This window comes from Nymphalis io, chromosome 18 (genome assembly GCF_905147045.1).
Source record: "Nymphalis io chromosome 18, ilAglIoxx1.1, whole genome shotgun sequence".
NCBI classification, from domain to species: Eukaryota; Metazoa; Arthropoda; class Insecta; order Lepidoptera; family Nymphalidae; genus Nymphalis; species Nymphalis io.
Genome location: NC_065905.1, coordinates 4,340,349 through 4,361,518, shown reverse-complemented (window position 1 = coordinate 4,361,518; position 21,170 = coordinate 4,340,349). Strand labels below are relative to the sequence as shown.

The following is a 21,170-nucleotide window of genomic DNA, read 5'->3' as shown; positions in this document are numbered from 1 at the left end:
TGTATATATTATATTTTCTGTTAACATAAAATTGTTTAAAAAGTGACTACGAATCCATTAAATAGTAAGATTATCCACAGGTTAGAAGACTTCTTTGATACAGACGCCGTTGCCGTTTTATTTCAGCCTTTGAAAATGTTGCTGGAAAGATGGGTTTATTTGTATTCTTGTCTTTGAAAGAAAAAAAAATCGAACGCTTTCTTATGGGTTCCTATGGGTTATTAGTAAATGGAGGGGAGGGAGGAGGTGTTTGGTACGCTATGTCCTTTTCGGTACCCCTGAAAACGTGTATGCAAAATTTCATAATGTAAAAGTGTAACCAATAAAGAAATAAATAAACTCAATTTTCCATTTATAATATTAGAAAGAATGCTAGATATAATTTGATTTGTTTGAAATATAGAACTATGCTTTTTTTGAATTTGAGACTAGTCTTACTATAGATTATATGTTTTTGCTTATTTATTTTACTCGCAAAACTATAATAAAATAAATTAGTTGGTACAAACCTTAACACAATTAATTGAATCCTAGTAGATGCAAACACAGAACGTAAAAATATTAAAGTACATTTTACTTACTAGCAGCTATTGACAATTTCCTTTTTCATTTTAAATACTAAAAGAGAATGTGTTAATTATTGTTATAAAATATATTTTTATAACTAATATTTGTCATTGTTCTTTGTTTAATGTACTATTAAATTAAAAAGTTAAATTACTTTATAAAATATCAAATTAAATATACTCAGATCGAATGCAATAATGTCATAATTAATCTTTGACGTCAAAATATGTTTCCAGCATTGAGCCTGGTCCTAGCCTTCTAATATTAATTGATAGACCTGCAGTTCACTAAATATTAGACGAGTTTCTTGAATAAGTTCAGAAACACGCGTATAGACTTTTAAATTGTTAGTATAATATTTATAATATCAAACTAAAAATATCAATGGTCTAACGAGCTATATAATGGCTAAATGGCTAATGGCTTAAGAGAGAATACTATATACCATCAACTTTGAGAAAAGCACTGTTGCTTTTCTCAAACTATCTATAGACATTAACCAATATAGTATAAAAAATGTAGACATCAAATAACCCATAGGTCACGGGAGCAGTTATATGTAAATATTTCGTAAATAATATCAGTAGTATATATCAGTCATATGTATATCAGTCTTCCATAACGCCTAAACGTCACTACTAATTTTGATGTGTTTTTTGTGTCTCAGGATTGGGTCTCAGGATGATTTAATTTGGATCTGGTAAGGGCAACGAAGTTAGGACTGGAAGTTATATTACATAATCTTATATTATATAAATCTGTATATGTATGCGATCAAATCAATGCTGAGAGCTAGCTTATCTGTATGTAATGACATTGAATATAATATAGGAACAAAAAGAAAACTTAATTATATTAATATTTATTATTAAATTATGGTATCATTGGCAGTCCAAATTTCTATGATTGTATTTATTTTATTAATTTTATAAAATTAATAAAAGGACGGGAAAATTGCCCTGGTAACTGTTCATCACCTCCAATAGACATTGGCACTGTAAGAAATATTAACCGTTCCTTAAAGCGCCAAGAGCCACCAAACTTGGGCACTAAGATAGCATCAATACTAAATATTGTTGTTTGGCGGCAGTATATCTGATGAGTGGGTAAAACCTATCGAGATTGTTTGTGCAATCTCGATAGGTATCGCCAAGTAAAAGTAAAGTATATAATATATACATACATCAGTTTATTTAAATACACACTTATGTTACACACACTCCAGGGTGGTTGGAAGAAATCGTTTATAACATAAGCTTCGCAATACAATTTTTGTGTATGTTATATTTTTAAGATTAAAAAAAATATATTTAAATTATTTTTGATTCTACATACTTTATTAATTACACTTGTGAAGTAAGTTTTCCCAGGATAATTCCATAGGACATTTTTGACTCTCATCTCATTTCATAGTTCTTAATATCGCAAAGCATAACATCTAACGTTACAGTATAACTGACGTTATTATACGACAAGCGCGAACTGACTCCGTAAGTGTGATATTTCTATTACAATTCTTTGTTCAATTGTCTTCGTGAGATTCCATTCATGTCGTTCGTTACATTTTCCATACGAACAAATGACAATAGGAATGGCAAATACGTTTTCCGTTATACGTATTGGACATAAAATTAGAAAAGATCTTGTATTTTTGAGTTAAAGCGGCAAGGTTTAATTTGATATTATGATACGGACAAAGATAACGATGAACCATCATATCGAGGAAGATGCTGAAGAATTCTTACAGAAAACAGACGTTTTAAGTGCGGCATAGTCACGCATTGGATTAGCATGCCTTCGATATATTTATTGATTTTTATAAACGACTAGTTTTCACCGGCGGATTTGCCCTTATTTTTAGACGTCAGGTATTAGGTATAAAAAGTAATCAATGTTTCGCCTTGGGGTTCAAGCTTGCTTCATACCAAATTTCATCAAATTCGTGTACCAGGCAGCATCACAATAAACATTTTTGGATTGTAAAATTTTTTTGCTTTCTTTGGTTCTGGGTTGCTAGGCTGTTCTGGATTGTGTTCAGCTAGCCTGTCCATTATGGGTCGTCTCTATCATCGCCACTATAAGGTTATAGTCTAGAACCTTCTTTGTTGTTGCCATCGGTGCATCTTCTCCAGTTTCACCGCCGCATCATCCCCGTCGTCGGTGTAATATACGATAATTTAGGTTTATTAATCCAGAATGTATTGTTGATTGTTTTATTCATGTTTTCCTCTGTGCCACAAAATTAACGGCCGTGTTCGTTGACCGTGGCTGTGTTTGTTTCGAACGCTATATGAATTTCTTTATTTATTTATTCTACTTTCACATTATGATTTGCTACATTATATTTTGTGAAAATAATAATTTCGGTTTCTATTCTTGAAAATTTAATTATGGATCTTTTTTTTGTATATTTCTTCATACTTCGTACTTTGATATTTATTGACCGTAATATTTCATTTATGTTTTTCCGTAATATTTCGGTAGTTATTGTACGCCAAATTCTCGTAATATGAGTAGTCGTCGTCTGGAAGATTAATGTCATAGTAATGATCGCGAAAAAACTAAAATTAGATAAACAGGTTTTCTAAAAACGAGAACTTTTAGTTCCTCGGAAAAGCGTCTGGACCTTAATTGTATTAGTATAAATGTATTAGTCACATAAAATTGTACGAAAAGATTGAGAAAATAATTCAATACTTTTCTGTGTATAGGTTACTATTTTCTTATGTGTTTTCATAGATAAACTCGTCATCGAATTAATCATATAAGGTAATCAGGCTAGGATATAGCCATATTATCAAATTTTTGCATGAAGGTGGATATAAAAAAAGTCAAAAAATTTCGACTTCAACTTAAAATTTAATTTTAAGTGATCGCGCCTCTCGCTCTTCCCCAAGGTCGGCGCTGCACTCGGCGTCGGTGAAGTTCAAATATCCCTCCACTTCATGTTGAAGAAATGCGTAAATGCTTTTTATAAGCGAGATAAAAATGGCCCGCTAGTACGCTTAACTACATTACACAGTATGATAAAATATTGCTATACCTTTTGATGAAATAAGCATACGTATCAAGATTATGGGAGTTCTTATCTAATTCCAGTAATTTATAAAATTCTCTTACGTATTAAAGTAAAACAATTCATATTTATATAATTGTGTATTATCATATTACTAATAAAATTTATAGTATATAACAAGTTAATGATAAAAGAATTTCAATGCAAGCGTGTAGATTACTTCGAGATAAAATGAAAGTCAATTAAAAAAAAAGAATGTTATTTTGGCGCTAAAGTTTTTAAATTATAAATTATTTATTATTATCTGTGTGATGAAGATGATTTGTATAATGTTCATGAATTGAGGTATATTACGGCGTGTTTATGTAAAAGCCTGTTACTGGCACTAGCGGAGCATCGCGTTAAGCCATCTGATTTTGTTTTAAGAAGAAATTGAAATTATTAAAAAAATCTGTACAGATTAGTTAAAAATAGCTTAAAATACGGATAAAATAACTCATGGTTTAAAGTATCGTATTATAAAAGGACGAAATAATTATTTGCTTAACGTTTAACAAGTTTGTTACACTTTTGCTTGATGTTTGGGATGGTACCTCAATGCCAATTTTCAGTAGCTGTCATATAACAGACGTGTATGAGTAATCAGCTTACATTTATGTATATTTTATTTAATATAATATTTTAATATACATTTTACACACATTTTATATTATGTTTGTTCGTTAACATATAATTATTTTTTCCTATGTCCGTTTCTGTATCCCAAAAAGTGTAACAAATAAACAAACTCACTTTCGTATTTATAATATTAGTAATTCTTACTATGCAATCAATAATATAAAATTGATAAATAATTAAAGTGCTTTTAAGTGCTCACTCATATTTATAATCTTACTTTGCGTTTAACTTGATGACGAAGAAAGTAAATAATAAATAAATAAATACGCGTGCATACGACATAAAAGTAAAACTTTTTAAATTATGAGGCTTACTTTATTTTTCTCTCTAAATATGCCTAAACGTAATGTTTCTTAATTTTACTCTCAATTCTCATCCACCTAATGATTGAAGGCCGCTTCGGGAGTTATATTTCAAAAAGTATAGATAGAACCATGTGCAATTATAGATCTGTATGAATATTATAAATGCGAAAGTAACTCTGTCTGTTACGCTTTCACGGCCAAACCACTGAAACGATTTTGATTAAATTTGATATGAAGGACGCTTGAAACCCAAGGAAGGACATATGCTTCTGTTTTATACCGCCGAAGCCGCGGGCGAAAAGATGATTTGGTCATATTATTATGAATACAGACGCTTGTCAGGCTCGACCAGGCTATAGCGCGTGACGCAGTTGTTATGCAAAAATATTTACTCAATTACAACGTCTTGTGAACTACCTACTGCGAAAATAATTATTGTTTTAAAATAAATACAAATTTCACAACTTTTTCACAAGTATGTAAACGATTCTCTGTAAATACTTAATCATTATTACATTAAGTGGAATACTAATTAGTTGTGGCACAGAGCTTGCAATATTATTGTCTCATCCGCAAGCAAATTTTTCAATATCTACGCTACGCACACATGGCCGAAACAAGCCCCCCCACTTCTTTTACACACACACATATACACACATAATTCGCAACAGATACAGTAATTAATAAAAAATGCGCATCATGCAGTAAGAAAATGTTTTGTTTTTTAATAAATATTTATTTCGAGGAATTACTAATACTCCCATTTTCCTTCCAGTTAATCTAGCGGCTTGTGTGGAGACGACAATAGCCCAGGTGGTCAGGATCGGACCAGCTATTTCTCATCGCTGCGTGACCAATATACCATTGACCTATTGAGACACTTTGAGAAAGCATAAAGGTTGCCTGTGAGGTTTAGGACATCGTTGACGACGGGAAGGAGGACAGTGATTGTGCAATGACCCCGTCATACGCCTAAGTACGGACGTGTTGTATGAAAGGCGTTTTGAATGTCGGCCATGTTGTTATCGGAAAATTTGAAGTCAAATTGAATAATTTTTTTTTTGTTATCGGTAGTCGGACGAGCAAATGGGCCAGCTGATGGTAAGTGACCACTACCACCCATAGACATTGGTAAGGTTAAATTATAACCATTCCTTACATCGCCAATGCACCACCAACCTTGTAAACTGAGATGTTATGTCTCTTGTGCCTGTACTTACATTGGCTCACTGACACTTTAAACCGGAACGCAACAAGACTGAGTATTGCTGCAGTACAAAGAATATAATTATTAAATGAAAAAGTGTTGTCATATAAGTAAACAAATTTTAATCAAGAGCTTTATAATGAAATTGAAATGTAAATCTAAGGTTCGGTTACTAACCGCTCTTCGAATTTAATTGATTATATTATAATACTTTACTAGTTAATATATGTTTTCGTTCGAAAAACTTTTAAAGGCGAGAGATTATAATGACAAAACAGTGAGTTCGAGTTCACTCATATCTATCGATTGATGGCAATTTTACAAACTTCAAGTCATTTAAAAAATGCGTCAATTTAGTTTACGTGTAAATCAATATCGATGACCTAAATCAAAATATCAAGAGAAATTGACAGAAAATACTTGAATATGATAGAGATTGCGATTATAGATAGCGATAATTCTGTTCTGTTGTTAGGTGCTTTTTGTGTAGAGAGGCATTATAATATATATTATGATTACATTACATTATATATTGATGAGAAACATCTGTAGGTGTATCTAAGGCATGCCGTAACGGCAAACGGCGTGACGCTTTCTTATGCCATCTTACCCCTAAGCGCGACAAAAGATATTTAACAACAAAATTCTTAATATTCAACATTATTAATACGGATTAATACGGATAAATGATCTGATGGTAAGTTGGCAACAATTAAAGATATAGTGTAGATGGTAAGGTAACACCCAGACTTCATAATCAAGACAAAAAATATAAAATGTAATGTTACTAAATCAAGAAGTGACGTATGTCTTACTATTCTCTTTATCCACACTATAGTACTTACACAGACGGGTTTAATTTATATGGTGATATTGAAAAATTGCCATATATAAACCTTATATCATATAAACAGTATAGAATCATTTATTAATAATGTGTCATAGAAGGTTGGATAGAACATTAGAAAAACCAATCGAAATATAATTATAGGTGATTACCTAATTGGGTGATTACCCAATTAGTCTTTATGGTCACGACCTCCTCACACTTTAAATACATCTAATATTTGTTTAATGATAAATTAAAACAATTGTTTTTTTGATGAATTTAATTGGTTTAGTAAAAAAAAATAATGATATTTCTGACTTGAGTAACTGAATGTCACGTTTGTCTCTTTTACTCGCTTTAACTAATTTTATAGAAAAATAGAAATTATTACAAATATTAATAATCGAAGCCACGCACAGAAACTAGTATGTTATATGATCATTTTTTAATTTGCTTCAAAATATGTGGATGCATATTTTGAAATTGGAACTCTCCCACTCAAATTTAAATATATGATCACAACAGCCTTGCATTACGAGCCATTAAATTCTCTGACCAAGGAAAGGTCCTTTTTAAAATAAACACAAACATATTTATAAAGCCAATTGAATTTGTTTTAAAAATAATTATACTATGTATAATATATATCTTTCAATATTTTAGGCAATTAACACAACACTCTAATGAACGTTAACGGTAACGGTAACGGTAACGGGTGGTATTTCACTCGTTATATATTCACGCGAAGACCTTGAAATCAACATAAAGACCGGCTGTTATCAATTTGATTGCTTATTCTTACATTATAGGCGCTATAAGTAAGTGTTCCTAATATAATCAATTAATTGAAAAATTATAATAAAATGATAAAAATTTACTAGTTTCTGATTTATTCCTTTGTATTCACCCAACTACCTATCTGGATACCAAATTTAAACTTTCTAGGTCGTCTGGAACTGGGTTAGTTTTGATCTATAGGTCAGTCAGTGATAAAAATGACGATTTTTGGACGTTAATATCTAAATAACCGTTTGAGGTGTGTTTATGCAATTTAGAACACATATGTATCTCGCAAGTCTCAATATATAAGCCTGATGACGTGCTTATGTGAAATTGTTTTTGAGTTATGAGGGGGTCAAAAGTGGCTCCAAATGGTTCGTGTAATATTACACACGGTGCTCGCCAGTTCTGTTAGCTTGAACTTGATTGACACGCTACCGCGTGTCTAGATTATTTTGATGTCAATAAATTACCCTATAAAATATTTAAATAGTTTAGTAAGTACCGGTCAATGTCTTCTTAGAAACAAAAAAAAAACAGTCTTGTTTAAAAAATCTTCATTTATCGTATGAAGTACTTACTTTGTTCTTTATTGTACACCACAAAATAAATATTATATTACCAATACATATTAATGTTACAAATACATAATAAAAATACAATAATAAGTACGATAAGCTCTCAAACAAAACGAAAATTGAAAAAAGAAAAAATACAAAAAAAAAATACCGATCGCTTGATAGGTAAATAAACAAAAAAATATTTATATCAAACATTTTAAAGGTACGTAAATAAATTTCACGGGAAATTTAACGATTTACGTTTTCGCAGACAAATGTATATGAGAGTAGTTGAATTTTTAATGTGAAAATATTAAATAATAATAAAATTAAAAATTGGTATACTACCTTGAAATACATTTTAGACACTTTTATTATAATAGTTTATTTATATACAATTAAAAAATGTTAAGAAAAACACTCACTATTAAAATGAAAAAAAAAATACATGCATAAATTAAATCCATTTTAGGTTTATTTTCATTTTTTTAAATAATACATCACTCCCACGCAAAATTATTAGCAAATTAAATCAATTAAAAATATATTACATTTTTTTAAGCAATAGTTTTCCTAAGCAAAAAAAACTTCCAACTAACTCATCGTATTAAGGGACAATAAATTGTTAAAATAATTACACCGAACCTCGAACAGCTGACGGCGTGTTAATTTCGTAAACCGTTTTTTCGCAACGCTTCAACGCTCATTCTTCATATCAAAATTACATGTTACATTTATCAGTCTTATTACAACAGCATAGAGCTGATAACAGAATTCAACTAAGTTTTCACTACAACATTTGTGTTAACTGTACTCAGCACTCGTTTGACGCCTTGTGTACTATTTAGTAGTATTTAAGTGTCCATTTTACTACACTGACGTCGATATGGTTTCATTATTCGGAAATCGATAATGATGCGCTATAGATTGAACTTTCCGTAATTCATTATTTAAAATCATTATGATTCGTTTGTTATTTATATCGTTTCTATTATTTATAAGTGACTTTGTAAAGTGCGGTGTTTTTAAAAGAGATTTGTTTAAGTTGGATATTATTCATTATAATGATTTTCACGCTAGGTGAGATTAATGATTTATTATTATTTTTAATATATTATATATATAAATTGATTGAGATTATTATTTATAATTATATAAGTTATATTATTATTTTATACATCGTCGTATCCATTAAAATTATATATAAATAAAATAAAATAATATTATTCAATCAGACATACTTATATTTTAGTGTATATAGGTATACTTTCGGTAATAAATTGGTATGTGTAGAAGGTATGGAGTGCTGTGTTTGCTGCTGCAATGTGTGTTGGTTTCCACACGATGTTTTCCTTCACCGCCGAACGCGAGATTACCGCTGAATCCACGATCATTGGTTAAGATTGACGCGTTCTTACCACTGGGCCATCTCGGCATTTCGGATTTGTAGTAGTAATAATGTCCTCCAGACCGATTTCGGCCACAGCGGCCAATCTCAAGAGAGATTAGGTAAATGCGCAGGACATATTTGCACAAGTTATTATTACATTTTCAGTTTTTTTATACGAATATCAAAAATAAATAATAAAGTTCTATATATTATTTTATATGGCATTAAATTAATATTCTTTAATTAAGTCTTTATTTTATAAAGCAATGTCAAGTACTTTTGAAGATATTGAAGATTTTCTAACCGACTCTTTCTTTGCGGTCCAGTGTTTTATCTCAGATCATAAATTTTCAAGTTCCAAGTTTGGCTACAGCCTAGTTTATAGCGATTTCCGTAATCGACGACAGAAAATTAATGTATATACTGTATATAAGTATAACAACATGCAATGCAACAAAACCATTAAGTGTATATACAGTCAATTACTATATATATTAAATACAATTAGCTAATGAACATAGTTAATGACATGATAATGACTAATAACGATATTAAATTGACATCAATGCTTTGAGTTCCCTGATTCTAACATTTATAAAAAACTCACACACACATAAATCACCAACCGAGCTGTCCAAGATTTGTCAATACATGATACAGTTTGATAATACAGTTATGCCAAGGTCCCATCAAACTTATACTATTACCGTAAATTCTCCAATCTATCACATGTAGAATCTTATCGTACCAGAAATAAAGGACAATTTGATTCATTTTGATATTTTAAAATATGTTATTATTTAGATATTTAATTAACATTGTAAGTTGATTGCCAGATTCTAGAATCAGCATTCCGAACCGTAGTCTGACTTAAATTTAATTGAATCTTGTAATGTGACGAATAAAAAATGCTCGCTAGAGAATACTTGAATAAAGTATATTTTGATTTGAAATTATCGTTAGTTATTTTTAGTCTGTTAAAACTGGCAACAATACATACTAGAGTTCCATAAAAAAATTAACACTAACTTGTGCGAATATTGAAAGTTGAAATATTGTCAGCATAAATAAATGAACTTTGATTTTGGAGGTTAACTAGGAACATGTTAGAAAATGTTTACGAGACACTATAATTATGAACCACAATTTACTTAAATATTTAATTTCTTATTGGCCCAGAGGATCGGAATTACGATTCAAAGGGGAAACGCTGCCAGCATTCTTGCCACCATTCCACGCGGTCACGATTTGTACAGTAGCTATTTTATTTGTTTATGTTTAAAGCTTTAATAAAACAATTCTTTTGTTGGTTATAATTTTAAAAGAATCTTAATTAAACGCATAGTAATTTCCTTTTTTTTGGGACCCGTATTTAACTTAAACAGTTTCTCCATTTTGAGAAATGTTTCTCGTGTTTAAAAAAAGAGGTTAACTAGAAACTAGTATGGTTCCATGTCAAACAGGGCGACTTTTTTATAAATCTCGTATTGATTTCTTATAATTTAAATGTTTCATAAATAGCTATTTTATGCCGCACATCATCTTGATTCGCAATTAATGATTATTCTGGCGACACTCGTAATAAGCAACCCCATAGGTTGCTTATTACGAGTGTCATTTTGACCTATTAAATCTTTTGTATGTAGCACAATTATATCAAACTCACGAAAGTGAAAATTATTAAATTCTGTTTTAATATCATATTCTGTCTTTCTTTATGTCCGTTACGCTTTCACGGGTAAACTAGTCTGAAACCTAAGGACGACGTAGGATATTTATAAATAACATTTGCAATACAACTCAACATGCAATGCAACAAAACCAAATGTTTTGAAAGATATTGAGAATAAGTACACAAAAGTATTTTGATGAAGCTTGTTGCATTATTAGCTTTTATAAATTAAAAATAACCTTAATGTATATTATTGTATTTAGATTTTTTTCAAACAAACAAATAACTAAGCGGTAAACGATATCAGATAAAAAAAAATGATAAAATTGACAGTCATCTCTGTCGATCTCTTTGATAAGCGAGAATGTGTAAAGTTCTTTATGGCTTGCTCTTATCCCATTATCCTACGTACGACTTAGCAGATTTTTATGGCCATATAGTTTGTTTGAGACCAAAACTCCTGAGTAAATTCAAATGCTGATGGGTTGGATTGTCATCACGTGTTTGCTTGAGGCCTTTACCGTTATCTTCAATTTTTGTTAGTCGATATTATTCTTTATACTTATGATATCACGTGACATTAATTATCACATGACAACTAAACTACTCAACCGGTTTTTATGAGATTATCCAGGAATAAGTACGTAACTAATAGGGACGGTTTCGCTTGATGGTGGGTGGTACTTAGTATTGTTGTATTCCGGTTTGAAGGGTGAGTGAGGCAGTGTAACTGCAGGCAGAAGAGACATTACATCTTACTTTCCAATTTATAAATTAATATTTCTTACAGCGCCAATGTCTATGGTTGATGATAACATTTACAATCAGATGCTGAATCTGCCCGTTCGCCTACCTATATTATATACTGAAGGTAAAATAAATAACGGGATTTTAATTTTACTTTGAAGTGTGTAGATAAGATTTTAATTGTATGCAGAAATTGCAGTGGCAGTACAATTATGTTATGTTTTTAATTGTTATCTGTATGCTTGTTTAATTTTATCACATAAAGTTTCAATATGATTCCTAGAAGTTATCTGAGTGGCCTAGACTATAATAATGACGTCTGAATGACCTAGACTATAATATAATTATATATGTTGTAACATAAAGCAATATTGATCAGAATTTAATTGAAATTACAGAATTTAATCGTAAGTACATAATCTTAGTGTTGATTTTTTTACTTTAGGCTTTACAATTATTTACTATTTTATAATATTAGTATAAAATATCAAGTCAAGGATGACTTTTAAAACAAAATTTATTTAATTTGCTGGTGGTGGGGCTTTGTGCCATCAGATATTCTACCGCAAAATAGCAGTACTTGGTATTGTTGTGTTACGGTTTGAAGGGTGAGTGAGCCAGTACAGGCACATGAGACATAACATCTTATTTCCCATGGTTGGTGGTGCATGGGCGATATAAGCTATGGTTAATGTTTCTTACACTGCTAATGTCTATGGGTATTGGTGGCCATTTACCATCAGGTGGCCTATATGCTCGTCCGCCTACCTTTTATATAAAAAATCATGTATTAGAACTAATACAATTTGCCATTTATTTTTTTGATAATACTATCACTTATATCATAACTTTTGCTGTATTTCGGCTAAATCGGGTGAGTGGAATTGGTTTAACATTTAGTTTCAAGAATGACCCATACATACTAATAAGAGAAGTTAAGTAAATAATAATCTGACGGAATCATAAAAGATGATTACAAATGAAATAAACTGTATAAATGAGGACGCAAGTTTTTTCCTACAGACTTTTAAATTAAATAAAATATAAAAAGTGAAGCTAAAGATATGCTTACAGAAAAACGTAATAAATATTTTGTATAATTGCTCGTCAAAAATATTGACAACCGTCAAGGGAAAACGCAGCAAACGGGCGTTCAACTCTCGACGGAGTTTTTATAACAGTTTGAAAGTTATATTTCTATAGACATATATATTTATATTTATTTTGGTTTCTGTGTCGTCCTTCTGGGTTTCCCTGAGGAAAAGGTTTGTTAAGTCACTCGAAACAATCATATCACGAACAATTGCTGGTAACAATGTCTATTTAATAAAATTATTGTGACTCAAGGTCATAAGTGTTAATCTTTGTCAAAATTGCAATCGCTCTGTAGAAACTGGTTCAATCTAAATTAAAATAATACAAATCAATCTTGGTTACTATTAGAATAGATAAACATGTAATATGGACCAGTTAGCACCGTTGGTATTGTAATTCTTTTCATTTTATATAATTTGTTTATAATTAATTTCAGATTTGAAGAAACGACAGTATCGTATCCAGTATGCACATCGAACGATACAACTTGCTTAGGAGGCTACGCTCGCTTGTACCATGAAATCAAAACACTGCTCAAAGAGAAACCTGACGCCCTATTATTGAACGCTGGTGACACATTTCAAGGAACCTACTGGTACACGTTATTGAAATGGAATATAACGCAAAGATTCATAAACTTACTGCCTAATGATGCACACGTAAGTAAAACAAATTGAATCACTTCATTGTTTCAAACTTTTTTTGGACAAATTTTAGATGAGCTTTCGATTCTCTTGATATATATGATTATATATTATTTTTATTAAAGCCTTAAATACATACAAATAAAATTATAAACATCTACTGTACAAAACATGACCGCGTGGAATGGTTCCAGGAATGCTACATTATATTTATGTATGTGTATGTACATTCATTATTGACGGTTTATTTTATTTCGCATATCACGTTATTTTGATATACATTAAAATTTATTATAATATACACTATGCCTGTTACATTATCCCATCATATACTTATAAACACACGCACCTATACATACGCAACTAACATTTACACGTCGCATAATATTCACAAACGTACATGCTCAAATACTGACTAAATAAAAAAAAAAAAAAATTTAAAACGAATTTAAAAAATATATATATTTAAGATAAACGTTTCATTAGACGCGGTTTGAATGCAAAGTTATTTATTATTATTTCAAAATTTTTTCCGCATAAGACTTCCTTACGATGTTTTCCTTGATTGTAATGAATCTATAAACACAAAACGAGCCTTGAAAACGTCACATACAAATTTCCTGGTTTATTTTTTGTTGAAACCAATTTGAATCAATTCCATTTATTGACTAAGTCACTGGGTTATTAACAAATGACTATTATAATTAATGACTATGATAATTGACAAATGATGGTGAATATTATCAGAAATAATATTCGCCATTTATACTTTAGAGCTGTAGCTTAAAAGATAATATAAGATATTCGTTATTTATATAAACACATGATATAAGTATATGTGAGGCGTGCGGTTCAATGTTTTATCGCATGTGCATTGATCGCTTGGCAATAATTGATATTATTATAAAATAATACGATGATTACCTCGTGGGTCCAGTGGCTATGTGTTAGGTCACAGAACTCGAGGTCTTGTATTCAAATCCCAGGTCGGGCCAATAAAAGTTATTGGTTTTTCCGTCGATAATTATCAGTAGCAGCATCTAGTTGTTGGAAGTATGTACACTCCCGAGCCTTGGAAAGCATGTAAAGTCGTTAGTCATCGGTCCGGTTGGTCGGATCGCCATCCCATCGGATTTTGAGAGTTAGGCAAAAGAGAGTGCGCCTGTGTTTGCACACACACTTGTGCACTATAATATGTCCTGCGCAGTTGGCTATTCTCCCTTGAGATTGGCCGCCGTGGCCAAAATTTGTCTGGAGGACATTATTATTATTACAAAATTGGCTTATAACTCATTATGTGTAAATTATCACATCAAATGGATGACCTTGTGACCTGCGTCACGCGTGCGTTGGGATGGTTAAAGGACCTGTTCAGGAATTTATAAAAAACCTAGTATTTGATAATACATCATTACAACTAACTATTAATAATTTGTTTAGACTATTGGCAACCACGAATTCGATGATGGAATTGCGGGCCTAGCACCGTACCTTGCGGCACTCCAAGCACCGGTCGTCGTCGCCAACATCGACATAAGCCTTGAACCAACATTGAATGGCTTATATAAACCACACATTATATTAGAGAGAGCTGGAAGGAAAATAGGAATTATTGGCTTAATTACTACAGAAACAAAGGTAACCATAAACAGAAAGTAGAGCAAACTTCAATAATAAATAAACAAATTCAATGATTTTGTAAGTGAATTTTGCAATTTTCAGACGTCGTCGAATGCAGAAAATGTTATATTTTTAGATCCAATAAAAACAGCACAAAAAGAAGCGAAGCTACTGACAGAACAAGGAGTAGATATTATAATATTGTTATCACATTGCGGTCTTGATATTGACAAGTAAGTAAGTCATAGTCAAAATGATATAAGAATGTTACATTAAATTTATGATATACCATTTATTATATTTTATTACTATGTACAGACATTTTTATAATAAACAAAATTATAATAATAAAAAAAAAACAAAACAAAATACACATTATAAATTTATAGCAAAAACACGGCGTAATACAGTAGAAGTTATGATATTAGTGATAGTATTATCAAAAAAAAAAAACAAATAGTAAATTGTATTAGTTTTAATACATGATTTTTTTATACAATAGGTAGGCGGACGAGCATATAGGCCACCTGATGGTAAATGGTCACCAATACCTACAGACATGGGCAGTGTAGTGTAAGAATCATTAACCATAAATTTATTAAAACTAAAATGAAATATTTGGGAATGAAGAAATTTGATATGGTATAAATAACGTTTAATATATAATTTAAATAAGTCTACGAGGATTTTCTGCATATATTTATCTCTTTTATATTTAAGTACAGCGATTTATTTCATGCGTATGACTTGCAGGCGATTTAAATGCAAAGAAAGCAGCTAGCTCCCATATTTTCCAATAAACCTGTCAAATCGCTGACTACGGTGCATAAGATTCTTTTGTAGAAATACTAGTAATATACATCGATAACTTTATTATCTATGGAATAAATCTGTTAGATTTTCCAATATCCGCTTAACGTAGTCTTATAAAGATTCAGTGCATTTGCCGTCAAAAGAATTGATGGGTTTTGCTCCGATTCTATTCGTTACATATAATTTAACGATTCGAAAAGAAATTGCGTAATTCTGTCCGCAAATATAATAAAAACAATAGGTAAGATGTTGGATACAGGTTGTTCAAACAATAACATCTTAACAGATGAATGAGTTTGATCGAAATTAGGTTCAAGGATAGTTTGTTCTGAAAACGATTCTGGCATTTGAATATCAATGTGTAATCGTAGATGTACTAAGTTTTTTACTTTATTTTTTACTTGTACATATTGTTAGTATTAAAAATTATGAAGTTTTTATTAATTAATGATTTATGTTTGCAGGCAAATAGCATCAGAAGTTGGAGAAAACATTGACGTAATTGTAGGAGGTCATTCGCACAGTCTTCTATGGAATGGAAAGTCGCCGAGCAATGAGTATATTTCAGGGCCGTACCCTGTACTTGTGCGGACTGAAACAAATCCTCGTCATCAAGTAAGATTATGCGCAAATGTAATGCTTGTGTGTTATTTGGTAATAATAATAATAATTATATTATATATACATATAAGAACGACCTAATTTTTTTCCATATACTTGTTGTATACGGAAAAAATAGGTCTTTTTAAATAAGCAATTCTTGTATATACATTTCTTCCACGTGTCTCAGAAAAGGCTCTAACGGTTTGTCTTAAATAAACTCAATTTTTCTCTTATCGTCATTAGAGCCTAGTGAAGCTCCGTTGACAAGGGACCTATAACAGTAATAATCGTAATTCAGAATAGCAATCCATGTAATAATTATTTTTTGATTTAAGCTTCGGATTTTTTTTAATTATTTTATATTTCATTAGGTTTTGATAGTGACGGCAGCGTGTTTTACAAAATATTTGGGTAACTTGACTGTTTATTTTGATGGGGATGGACACTTGAAGGATTTCGAGGGTGAACCGGTATTTCTCAACAGATCTATTCCAGAAGGTATGTTATAATTAATTGTAAATAAATACATAATTATTTTAGATTTTATTAACTCTGTTCCAAGAATTTATGGTGTACAAGGTCATAAAAAAATATATGTACGCTATTTTATACCAATTGTAAATAATGTTATGTAAGCAGATCAATTTAAGTATCCATTATAAAATATCCTTTAATAATTTCAATAATGCGACTATGACTTAACGAAACGTTACAAAATTATAATTCATTAATGAACAAAATTACTAGCCAAGAGTAACTTTTATTATATTTATGAAGCAACTATTGCTATGCTTGATGTATGTAATAATATATGTTTTTTTTTGATAATTCAATATTGAAATCTAGACCCTGATATAAAAGCCTTACTTCAACCATATTCTGATGATCTTCATGCAATTGTGAACGAAGTTGTTGGTTACGTTGAAGATGATTTTCTTGCTGATGCTTGTGGATCGAAGGAGTGTGCTATCGGCGACTTTTTCGCGGATGCATTTTTATATTCCGTAAGTCTTAATAAATATAATATATCAACGACCGAAGTATTTGCATAATATGCAAATACATATTATGAGAAGTTTATTTCAGGTGGTAGGCCTTGTGTAAGATTGTGTAGGTTATAGGCTCACATATGATTAAAAAGAAGATGGGTATAGAATACCATCATCACCTGTCTTTTCTTTTCTTTTTGTATTTTACTTGTAAATTAATTAACTGTCTTATTTACTCTTTAAGACGAAAAAAAAGCTGAGATGGCCCAGTGGTTAGAACGCGTGAATCTTAACCGATGATCGTGGATTCAAACCCGGGCAAGCACCACTTAATTTTTATGTGCTTATAATTAATCTTTTGCTATACGGTGAAGGAAAACATCGTGAGGAAACCTGCATGTGTCTAATTTTACTGAAATTCTGCCACATGTGTATTCCACCAACCCGCATTGGAGCAGCGTGGTGGGATAAGCTCCATACCTTCTCCTCAAAAAGGGAGAAGAGGCTTAGCCCAGCAGTGGGACATTCACGGGCTGTTGCTTTACAGTGAATTATTTTTTGACGGTAGAATATATGAAGAGTGCGTTGTCCCGCCCCGACAGGCCTGCAAAAAGTAGAAATTCTTAACACACATACAGTTTTTTTTATTTCAAGTTCCGCCGTAGGACAAAAAAATACAATTTCATATGTAAATATTGAAATGATTGAGAAACATATTTTAATCAACAGTGATATGTTTTTCGTCATTTAATATTATCATTAATTATTATAAAATCAATTTATTTAAATTAATATATTACAGACAAAGGAATTGAACGTCTCAAATCTCACGCACGTATCTTTCATATTGCGTAACATGATTCGTGGCTCTATACCAAAAGGAGGTAATTATAACTGTAATTATATACTATGTATATAATATAATATATAATATACTAAAACTATTATTGTGGCGTTTTTACACTGTTTGGTAAAATTAGTTTTCGTAAATCTTGTTTCATTATCGACAAGATTTTTTTTTTCTTTCCTTAAAAAAATTATAAGCTATTTTTAATTGAAAACAATATTTCATAAGCAGGTATGTTTATCTTAAATAGTTGTACAACCACATTGTATTATTTATTTGTTAGTTTTCTAGTAGTTTCTTATTGTAACAACTGTATATACGAAATAAATTCTATAGAAAAAAATGATAAACGTAGAATTATATATTATATAATTAAATGAAAATTAATTTACATATCTCAGTCTTCGAATTTTTATTCCTTTCTAAAATTCTAATAAATCATTCATTAATATTGTTATTTTGAACATTTTAAAATAACATAATTCTTATTATTCAGAAATAACAAGAGGCGAAGTTATAAATGCGTTACCGTTTACAAACTCGGTGGTAACTTTTTCCCTGCTCGGAAAATATTTGATTGATGCGTTTAAAAATTGCATGAGCAGATCCTGGGTCGCGAAGCCCTTTCAAGGACCTTGGATGCCTCAAGTTTCGGGTAAGTACTCATATATATAATTAATAAATAATATATAATATATAAAATAATTCCAATGGCAGTAGTAGAAAAGATGACAAATTTGACTTTGAATTGATATGACGTCATTGGTCGAGATCGGCTGATCAGCGAAGTTATTGCCGGTACTTTAGAATTAAAAATAAAAAGTAATATAATATATTAATCAAAAACTGTCCATAGTGCAAATAGTAGTAGAGCTAATAGCAAATCTCATGGAATATGTAAATCTAAGGATTTTTATTTCTAGTTCTCCTGCTGTCGCAATATGGTATACAAGGTTCTATAATTAATTCAACTTTTATAAAACTTTGTACTGTATTTATTTTTAATTTGTCTATTAAATAGGATAACTACGATATGAGATGAGTCAATAGTGGTAGTTGTCGTTTTGATAGATAGTCAGACAATCAGAAATCACTTAAACTTTAGCATTTTGAAACATTGGTTTCGGAGAAAAATATATAAGTTATTTGTGACGATATAACTAAATGAGTAAACTTACTTGTATTTATTGATATTTGTAGAATGTTCCAGGCTAAGTATGTAAGTTTGGTCTGTGAGGAAAGGTGGAAAATTTAAAACATTTTTTTTTCAGGGATGCGCTTGACTTTGAATTTAACGAACGAGTTGACCATTGAAGTATTAGTTAAAGAAGGTGAAGATTATGTACCTTTAGATCCAGAAATGGAATACCAAGTTACAACATTAAGCTTTATTGGTAAAGGCGGAAACGGTTTCGATGTAAGTATAATTGGTTTGATTGATACTTGACAAGTAATATAAAGAGTAAACATTGCCAGATGAGTAGAAAACGTGGATCTCGACCGAAGATTGCTGGTTCAAACTCGAGCAAGCACGGATTTTTTTTAATAATATAAGGCCAAGAGTTGATTGTAATGTACCATAAGGTTCAGAATCCAAACATAAAGACATCTTTCTTGAGGATTGTAAGGGAGGTAAAAAGTGGTAAAAAAGTCACTTTTATTTAAGACTAAATATATTATACCGCAAATCTGCAGTACTTGGTATTGCTGTGGAACACAGCAATACCAAGCAGGTTCGAAGGGTGTGTGAGCCAGTGTAATACAGGCACGAGATACATCTTAGTTCCCAAGGTTGGTGGCGCGTTAGTGGATATAAGGGATGGTGAATATTTCTTACAACGCCAATGTCTATGGGCGGTGATGACCACTTACCATCAGGTGGCTGACATTTGCCCATCCACCTACCTATTCTATTAAAAAAGCCTTAAATACTAACGAAAAGCAATTTCAAATTCTGCTTTGACACAATTTATAATGAATTCAATATTTCCGATGTCTTTCGTTAAGTTATAAAAATCCTTACGCCTTGAAGCTCATATTAGATTTCTAGACAAAAAGTTCGTGATTATGTTAATGTAATATATTTATATACATTAATCATTTATTCCAGATGTTAAGTAAATATGGAAAAAACATGACTGCAGTCGGCAAAGATAGCGATGTCATAGAAAACTATATAAATAAAGTTACACCCATCACGCCGACGTTGGATAATAGACTTATTGTAATAAATTAATGTATTTTGTATTCGGTATTTTATTTACTATTTTTTAACGAACTGTGCCGCGCGGTTTCACTCGAGTTAAACTCCGCTGCGTGCCGTAGCGTGATGTAAAATAGCCTATCTTCTTAAAGAAGTGGACTGTCAAATGATGGACCTTTTGCCTACCCAGGAAATATTCTAGTGCAGGCACCTGTTTATAATCAAAGACATACACTTTTTATTCTTACATTTCAATGGGATGGCAGTACCACATTATAAAAACTAAAAAAAAATATAAAGTCAATTTTCGACGACACGAACGAATCCAACCTGGATCTTTATGACCCACAATAGAGTTTCAAGCTTTAATCTTGTATAAGACATATTTAAAATAAGTACATTATTTGTTTTATTTTACTTTATAAGGGTTTTTAGGGTTCGTATAAGATATATTGACGTGGGTCGTGAAATCACGAAAAAGACTCAAAAGTTTTTGCTGTGACAAGACGTTTGATTAAAATTTAATATCCATTTGTAAGAGGTGCGAAACTATGATGACATTTGTTCTGTAATGTAATGTATCCTATCACTAATTTGACATTCAA

General features: G+C 30.9%; 1 protein-coding gene across 1 annotated transcript; it reads left to right on the top strand.

Moving 5' to 3' along the window:
- The first annotated feature begins 8,787 nt into the window (after positions 1-8,787).
- On the top strand, positions 8,788-20,609 carry LOC126775538 (apyrase-like). The gene is made up of 11 exons (XM_050497553.1): positions 8,788-9,022; positions 13,283-13,505; positions 14,931-15,128; positions 15,213-15,343; positions 16,388-16,538; positions 16,898-17,024; positions 17,373-17,530; positions 18,318-18,399; positions 18,859-19,017; positions 19,634-19,779; positions 20,473-20,609. Exons 1-11 carry the CDS (start codon positions 8,904-8,906, stop codon positions 20,596-20,598), a joined length of 1,620 nt encoding a protein of 539 aa, XP_050353510.1. The 5' UTR covers positions 8,788-8,903; the 3' UTR covers positions 20,599-20,609.
- Positions 20,610-21,170: the final 561 nt, after the last annotated feature.